The sequence below is a fragment of the Condylura cristata genome, unplaced genomic scaffold, assembly GCF_000260355.1.
Source record: "Condylura cristata isolate star-nosed mole 26May11 unplaced genomic scaffold, ConCri1.0 scaffold00006, whole genome shotgun sequence".
NCBI lineage: Eukaryota > Metazoa > Chordata > Mammalia > Eulipotyphla > Talpidae > Condylura > Condylura cristata.
Window position 1 is genome coordinate 16,821,270 of NW_004567107.1, and position 9,421 is coordinate 16,830,690.

Here is a 9,421-nt window from a genome sequence, read left to right on the forward strand (position 1 = left end):
AGCAGTATTGCCATTCTTCTTCCTCCAGAATAGCCAGCAAGTGTCAGTCAGGACAGTAATCTGAGGCTGAAACATTCACCCATTATGTACTAAAAAGAGAACATAATGAATATCCTACTCTGTGTGCACCATTAATGTCTTTCTGTAAAAGATCACTGTTTCTCTCAGGAGTGAGTGATGGATGCTTTAATGTACATCCCATGAGGAGTAAAAGCACGAAACTGAATGTGTGGAATATTTACTCTGGCATGAAGAAATGGAGGTATTATAATAAAGTAAAATTGGTAACTGGAGTTTTTTCAGTTAACTTAATCTTCTCAATGTTTTAGAAAATGGATTTTATCATTAATCTTAAATTCTCTGGTAGTAAGACCTTTAATGTCAAAGGTCATTCATTCTTGTCTCTGTTACAATGACCGCTGTTAGACCTAGGAATAAGTTTTGTATCTGCTGTATATTTTCTAACAGCCTCCTTTAAGATTTATGATTTTAGAACAGCTTCCTAGCCAGCCAAATCTTACATATATCCCCGAATAGCAGAAGTCTCAGGGTAACTACAGAAAAGAACTAAAATCAGATTGCATTCTGGGATACCAAATGCTAACCTTGAAGCAATATCCCATTTAATGATGACAGAGAAAGGAAGTTTATGTATTTAAACACTTTTCCTTCCCTCTGTTTGCTCTCTGTCACAAGACCCTAAGATGGGGAGAACTGTTTCTGAGGTCAAGAAGTACAAGATTAACTTGGACACAGCACTGGTGTAGAACTGACTTACCTTGACTTGTTCTAGAGCTGTAGGATGTCTTAATTTTTGTAAAAACACAAATTTGCTAGCCAGACTGGAACTACTTTTTGTTTTTTTCATTAAAAAATTCAGGCTCTTATCTGAATAAGAGGTCTTATCTGTCAAAGACTTCCCCACTCCCTCTCCTTCAAACTTTGGTTCTTGTGTTCCCTATGTAAGCAAAGTTTAACTAGTTAGGAAAAAGTCACTCTACAAAAAAGACTCTTAATTGTGAGACCAAACGTTATTCAGTTGATTGCACCAAGCAGATTGGAGGGAAGGTGTGGTAATACGGTCTTGTCCTGCAGCTGTGACCTATCTTTCCAAAACAGCCTATTTGCTCCCTGCTTTTGCTTCCACATTCCAGCACTTCTCTGTCTCTTGGTGGACAGATTGGTTTGAAGGATGCAAACAGTATTAAGCTTGCTCTAGGAGGAGTAATTTTGCTATTTATTCCAACCCATGTGTTTTTTTTTTTTTTTTTTTGACCCTTTTCCTCCCCATGTTACTTGTCAGGCTGGCCAATCACGTAGAATATTCAGCACCCTGAGTTATCCAGGGTCCATCATGACGTCTTTACAGCATCTCCAGCTGAAGTCATGCAGGCATCTCAAAATGAAGATACATAAAACCGACATCATCACCTCTGTTCTCACCTCTTCTCAGAAAACACCAACTCTCTGCTTTACTCCCTCATTGAAAGATTCCACTATTATTCCTTTCCCAAATTGAAAATCAAGGATGTGGGGCCTCCCTGGTGGTGCAAGAGTTAAAGTCTCAGCTATCAAGTTATCACCTGCTATGATGGCACAAGTTCAATCTTCAGCCAGGGAGGTGACCCATATGACACAGCAGACCTCTCCTTTCTCACTCACTGCTCCCTGTGGGTGATCCACCTGTTCTGCTCCCAACTGTCTCTGCTAAATCCTCTCATCCCGCCCCCCCTCTGGTCAACACCCTGTTATTGTATGCATAAACAAATAAAGATAAAGCTTTTAAAAAAAAAGAAAATCAAAGATTCACTCCAAACTTCTTTTCCTTTCTTGTCCATTCCATGCAGTCCAACCTTCTAAATTCTTTGCAGTGCTTCCAAACCTCTCTTGCCCCAGGCTTTTGGAAATATTTGATGTTTTTGCCTTTATTTTTATTCAGATCCTCCTCCTCTGCTATGTTACAGTGTTTTATATTAAATGAGACTGACCAATGAGATCAATGAAATTAAAATCTCACTGGGAAAATTATAGGTGAAGATTGTGATTTCTTATAAGTTCTACAGGTTGTTATAATATTTAGCTTGAGAACTAAGGCTGGACAGGAGAAATTTCAAGCCAGATAAATATACAAAGTCATTGTGACCTTGAACATATTATCTTCTGCCACCCTGCTCCTGACTTTATAGTAAGTAGCTATAAACCATTTGTGCTTTCTCTTACGCCATGTGTTACATACTAACTCTTGGCTTATACCTATTTGTGTGAGAATTCATCTGTCAGAAATTCTCTGGAAATACAATAACTCCCCAAACCACTGTCTATTCTGAATACCAGTTTATTTTCCATGTGGAAGATATTGAGTTGGCTTATGAGAATCTCCAAAATGATTTAGGTCCTCATGCTTCTTTTTGTTTTTCTCTCTTTTTGCTTTCTTGTTATTTCTGCATGTCTAACTACAAGTTCTAAAAGTCTCATACTCAGAACGGTATCTGTTCTGCTTCCCACTTTGTCTCTAGTGAATCCTCTCACCCCCACACCTGTGGTCTACACCCAGTTCTTGTATATAAGAGCATCATCTAAGAGCATGTTGAAATGTCAGGTCTTCATGATTGCAAATGTATTTCCATGTCATGCAGGAAATCTGCCCACATGATTCCACACATTTTCCACCCATCCGCCACTTATTTAAACTCACAGTTTAATATCTCAAGCTGATCCTCATCATACCAGTTGTTACTTCTCTGGTGTATAGCTGAGTGGAGATTCTTTTTGCTCTTATCAACCTGCCCTAGAGGTGAGTACTTGTGTCTTTACAGGATATGTGTTAATAAGGCTCCATATACAATTCTTTTATCTCAAGTCCTATTATGCTTTATGGTTGGCTACTTCCCACTAAAGGAGTTTAGGTATACTTTTTGTTTTTAGAAATTTGAAAGGAAATTCTTAACTCAAGCAAACTTGTTTTTATAATACTGTGGTTTAGAAGACTAATAACCTCGGAATTCTTTAGGCTTCCTTTCCCATTTCTGTAGATCAAAAAAGCCATGTTCTTTTTGTATATGTATCTTTTGGTCAGTTTGATCTTTGGCCCCTCTATAAACGAGAAGGAATGGGAGAAGGGGAGATTCTGTGATTGGTATTTGGTGCTGGTTGTTGACACCTTTACTGTGAATTCCTTAAGTTACTTAGTGAGTCTTGAGGAACCAAATGCAGCATTGGGATAGCGATTGGTATTATCATTAACACCAAAGCAGTTTTTTACACTGAAGAAGAAGGGAGAGGGCCCTGAGTTCCTCAGTGAGGTGTCTAGACATTAGCGCAGGTGTCAGGCTGTGGTGTCTAATCTAGTAATCTCCTTGCTTTTATTTTTTTTGGTGTAAAAGTAAGACCCTTTGGGCAAGTTCCTGAGACCATGTCTTCTTAGGAGAAGATCCTGTTCTTTTTGAGCTTAAATGTTATTAGATTTTTGCAAACAACAAATGACTGGGTTTGAATGATCACTTTTGAACATTTGTACAACTTGAGCAAGTCCTTAAGAATCAGGATGTTCCATTATACTATCTGAAAGATATAAAGGTAATTTTATTTAAAATAAACCTATTGACCTGCATGTTAATGGTATCTAATCACAGTCTAGATTTGAGTTCAAATAGAGATTTGATAAAAGAAAAGGGAGAGGAAACTTGAAAAAATGTGCTCCCATTCATAAAGGGTTTGTATGTTTTTGGTTTCCAAGTAAATGGAATAATGGGACCATGCATTTTTCCATCCAAGCATTTTCCACCCTGAGAATAATTCCCTTCCTGGCTTCTCAATGAATAATGCATTATTTCTGAAACCCAAGAGGCATTCCTTTGATTTTCCTTTATGTTTAACTTTCTGAGTGATTTTCAAGCAAGGAAATTCAAGGACTAGGAATAAATGCTTTATTAACATTTTTACTTGAAATTCAAATAGCTCCCTACTTATTATCTCCTGATAGTTGAAATATTTTTTTTCCTTCCTAGGAAGTCAAAGGTACTTACTAGAAAATAAAGCACCTTGGACAGTCTTCCGAGTGAACAGCAGTTTAAAACCAATATACATTTTTGTTTTAGAACAAAGAGCTGTGAGGGAGTACTCCTCTCTTTTATTTTGATTTCCCTGCTGAAAAGATTCACAGAAAAGAAAACTCACATTTAAATGAGGTTGTTTGGAGATTAACTCTTGTTTATTTACATTTTGTGAAGTTCATTCCTTGAGGTTAATCCAAATCATAATCCCAGTCCAAGCCTTGCACCACCTAGGCCTGTGACTTTTAGATGGAAAGATTCAAATTCACTTCTGGAAACATTCCTATCCCTTCCTTGTTCATTGTGTTGCCTGATGATGCATGTGGGACCCATTCAGTGAGATGAAATGGGACATGACAGTGGCCCCGAGTTCTCTTGGCTCTTGTTTGTTTAGTTAAGAATCCCCAATAGATCCCGGTGTACTGTGGTAGTAAACTTTACTGTTATTTCACAAACTTGATTTTCTTTGGGAGCCAAATGAATGATTTTAGGAATGAAATATATGGGAATTAAGATTATAATTTGTATTTATATTTCTCTTAAATTTATAATAAATTCTTAATAACTCAGAATAGTTGAGGAAAAATCCAGAGTTGATCTAAATTAAGTTAACCAACTAAAATGTAAAACTGGTTTAGCTATTACATTTATTGATTCATGGAACAGATAATACGGTGTTGTGGACTCTGATGTGGTGAATTCTGGAGCTAGTCTCTAAGAGCAGAAACTGTGGCACATGTCTCCTGTCTGACACTTTATACTTCTGTCTTTCAGCAAGTTTCAGTCTCAGTTTCTTTATCTGTAAGATGGGGGTGATAGGTTCTATATCAATGACTGTTGTGAAGATTAAATGAGTTAATATTTGTAAAAGATATAGAAAACACTATGACTGTTGAAAATAATAAATGTTAACATCTTTCTTATTATTTGTCATTTCTAAACAGGCCCATGCTCTGAGCAGATATTAACAATATTATTGTAATTATTGCTAAGATATCTAGAGTGACTGTTTTTTAGGACTATTTAATCCTTACAGCAATCCTAATGAAATAAATATAATCTCTGTTTTTCAGTTGAGAAAAGTCAGGGGAGAAAGTAATTTGCTTCAATGAGATTAAGTGCTGGTGTTTTTTAAAAAAATAAACAAAACTGACAACATTTTAGCTGGACTTATCAAGAAAAAAGAGGACTCAAAAACATAAAAGTAGAATGATTCTCTAATCACAGAGAAATACACTCATAAGAGACTAATAGGAATAATTATATACCAACAGATTCGACAACCTAGAAGAAATGAATTTTTAGAGACATACAATCTACAAAGACTTAATCATGAGAAATAAAAAATCTGAACAGAATTAAAAACCAATAAGGAGATTGAATCGTTATTAGAAGCCTCCCAGCAAACAAAATCAGGACCATATGGTTTCACTGTTAAATGACACCAAATATTTAAACAACCCTTCTCAAACTCTCCCAAATACAGAAGCAAAGGGAATATATCAGAACCATTTCATGAGGCCACTGTCACCTTGATATCAAAACCAGATGAGTAAACTGGAAGAAAAGAAAATTATGGATCGATATTCCTAATGAACATAGATGTAAAAATCATTGACAAAATATTAGCAAGCCAAATTCAACAATACATTAGAAGAGTCACATGCTATGATGAAGTAAGACTTTTCCAGGGATTCAACATCTGCAAATCAACCAATGTGCTCTAGCACATTTACAAAATGAAGCATAGAAAAAACATAGGGTCACTTCAGTAGATGCAGAAAAAGCATTTGACAGAATTCAACATGCATTTATGATAAAAGCTGTCAACAAATTGAAAATAAAAGGAACTGAGAGCTTGTCCTCTAAGACCAGACACAATACAAGGATGTCCACTCTCATTCACTTTTATTTTACAAAGTATTGGAAGTCCTAGGTAGAGCATGCAGGCAAGAAAAAAGAAATAAGCATCAAAGTTGAAAGGAAGAAATAAAACTGTCTTAGTTTATAGATGATATGATGTCATATTGAAAATCCTAAAGACTCCACCGGAAAAAAAATACTATTAGGGCTAATAAACTCAGTAAGATTGCAGGACCCAAAATCAAAATATAAAAAAAGTCACCCTTCTGAGACTAATAACAAACTCTCAGAAAGAGAAATTATGAAGACATTCCATATATACTTATATCAAAAGAGATGGTCCAGGTCATTTCTGTTCTGTATCTTGACTGGGCAGTTTAAAAAAAAAAGAAGAAAAATGTCATTTTCCCTGGTTCACCCAGTTTATTAGATGGCAAAACCAAGATTTGCATCCAGTCAACTTGAAAGAACCTTAACCAAACATTGGTCATAATGTTTATCTTTTGGAAATATTCTTATGGGATTCAAAACTATGTTTTTAAAAGTGTTGAAGTGTATACTTGAATGTGGTTTTTCATGTCTAAATAGTTAAGCAAAGCCAATTTTGCTTACTTCCATCATCATGTGTGGCATAACTACTCACTTTATGTAGGGTTTGAATTCATGAAATGTTAATTGATTTCATTGTTAAATTCTCCTGATTTTGTTTCAGAAAATAAAAATTTCACTTCAGATGTGAATCGGGTGACTTCCACTCTCAGTATGTTTATATTGAACTGAAATCACTTCAATTGATGGTGGCTTGTTGCATAATTGCATTTTTTCTTCTCTTTTCTGAACCCTTCTGACACCTCTCCCCGTCCCTGTAGGTGCCTTTATCATCTGCTGGACTCCTGGATTGGTCTTATTACTCCTCGATGTGTGCTGTCCACAGTGTAACGTTCTGGCCTATGAGAAATTTTTCTTGCTGCTTGCCGAGTTCAACTCCGCCATGAACCCCATCATCTACTCCTACCGGGACAAGGAGATGAGCGCCACCTTCAGACAGATTCTCTGCTGCCAGCGCAGCGAAAACACCAGTGGCCCCACAGAAGGTTCGGACCGGTCTGCTTCCTCCCTCAACCACACCATCTTGGCTGGAGTTCACAGCAATGACCACTCTGTGGTTTAGAAAGGAAACTTACGACGAGAAGTCAGCCATTAGTGCTAAAACATGAATGAATAATCTCCCCTTTCCCAAAAGCCAGGGCAAGGTGGGGTCTGAGAGAGAGGAAATACAAACTCATGTACTTAAACACTAACCAATGGCAGTATTTGTTGCTAGGCCTGATACATATTACAGTTAGCTTAGGTGTCAACCGTCATCCTGATTCCCATAGGCCTTTTGAAAGTAAAAAGTGGAGATCTTGCTATGGAAGTCACAGTAGACTCTGGAGGGTCCATTAGACTACACTGACTAGACTTCAGAAGATTTTGTGTGGTTTGGTGCAAGTCAGAATGAATGCTGACTAGTTGAACCCACAACTTCATTTACATACAGGCTTCCCTTTTTTTATTATTGAAGGATACATTTCATTTAATAAACATCTTTATGCCTATCAGCATGCTTGTGATGGATAAAGAACTATAGACTGTTTTTAAGCTACCATAACTCCATTTTTCCTAATATTGGAAAACTATCAGGATTATTGTTTTAGAAAGCATGCAGGTAATGTATGTATGCACTACACCTAACTTAAAAAAATAAAAGTGTATCAATTATAAATCTAGGAAATAGAAGAACCTCGATGTTAAAACCAGTATTGTTTAGGTCATGAAACAGTGTGCTGATCACAATATTACCTTTTTCTTAAAGTTTTGTAAGTGTAAAACAGGAAATTTATGCTCTAAAAGTACATATGCTCTAAAAAATTCATAGAAATTGAAGCACAGTAATATTTCCCCACATATTTATCATATCCAAGTACATTCTAATAACCAGTACATCCGGGGAGTATTTTTTTTTTAATAATAGCCTGTGATTTCCTGTATTATAAAATAATATGTAGTCGTTGTAGAAAACTTGAAAAAAGCAGAAATGTATAAGCCAGAAAAAATACTGATATCACAACCCAGAAATAACTACCGTTAACAGCTTTTCCTCTGTATGCCTGTCTGTATATTACATACCTTTTTATATAATTGGGGTCATACTGTAGCCAGTGTTATAGACAGTTGTTGTTTTTTTTCCACTACAGAATTGCCATATTTGCCTATGGCATTGAAGCTTTACAAAAACACAGTTTTAGTGGTTATGTAATATTCCATTTAATGGTTACAATTCAGATTATTTAACCATTCTCATATTGTGGACTACTTAGGTTATTTCTCAGTTTCACTGTTATAAATAATGTTGCAAATTTTTTTTGTACATAAAACTTTGTCCATATAATTGAATATTTACTTAGGACATACTCCCATGAAGGATTTTTTTTTTTAATGTGAAGTTTCTTTTTTATGCTCTTACCTTTTATAAAAGGGATTTCCTGCTTTTGCACTGCATGTTTGGCAGTTGTGAGGAATGCCAGTTAAATTACTTTTTTTTTCTGTTTACAAAGGACATGAAGTGGCTACTTTAGTTGAATGTTCAAGATGGAACAGAAACAATCAACTGTCACTAATAACAAAGACACCCTAACTAATTTGTTTCTCAATCCTAAATTTCATTGGAGTGACTGATTACATGTTCTTGGTAGCCACAACTGTAATGGAGAATTGAAGGAAAAGCAAAAAAATCAAGTGTGCGGGTGAATAAAGGATCTTCCTATTAAAAAGCTTGGTGCCTTACTACAGCAAGTGGGGTGAGCATGTCAGTCTGTGACTGGATACAGTGTATTTTCTAAGATCCACCCTGAAGACTTGTCACCATGTTAAATGAGGTGGATTTCATGCATTGGCCAGGTTAACTAGTAATTTCACCAAGTTGTTGTAATAAGTGTCCCATGAAATCCCAGTCATGAGGCAGGTGTAGGAAAGTCGGGAGTACGTCTAAGAGAAAGATGCACAGAAGAACAGTTGACTTCCTAGGGAGGAGGAAGTCAATGCGTGTCAGCATCGGAGCAGAAGGCAGACTGTCCACAGTGAAAGAGCACAGGACCCTGAGAGCAGAATGGTATTTGCACATACTGTATGAAAAATACAGTGTTCTATATTGGAAGTGAAGAAAATGAACTTGGACTTCTCATGTGCATATATTCTGAAGGAGTTATGGACCATTGGGAATGAAAATCACTAATTGGACCTTAATAAATCATTCTCAATCAGTGTTTGGTAATGTGTGGTTTTGGTCAGTGCTCTTTCTCTGATCCAAGAGTTTTCCAGCTTACATTGCATGGCGTCTTCCCCCTGGGACTTTATTTCACTGTCAAACGGCCTCTGAACTCTGAGGTGAAGGCAGCAATTGTTTTTCCTGTGCAGAGCTGTTTTTTTTTCCAACTTTGGTAATCAGTCTTGTCAAAGTCTCATAA

General features: G+C 36.4%; 1 protein-coding gene across 4 annotated transcripts in view; it reads left to right on the forward strand.

The window, feature by feature from the left end:
- LPAR1 (lysophosphatidic acid receptor 1) overlaps positions 1-9,220 on the forward strand; it is a 117,712-nt gene extending 108,492 nt beyond the window's left edge. For all 4 annotated transcript variants that reach the window (XM_012721500.1, XM_012721501.1, XM_012721499.1 and 1 more), the window contains exon 4: positions 6,785-9,220. In XM_012721500.1, coding sequence (XP_012576954.1) covers positions 6,785-7,086 — 302 coding nt within the window. In that variant the 3' untranslated portion in view covers positions 7,087-9,220. The remainder of the gene's footprint in view (positions 1-6,784) is intronic.
- Positions 9,221-9,421: the final 201 nt, after the last annotated feature.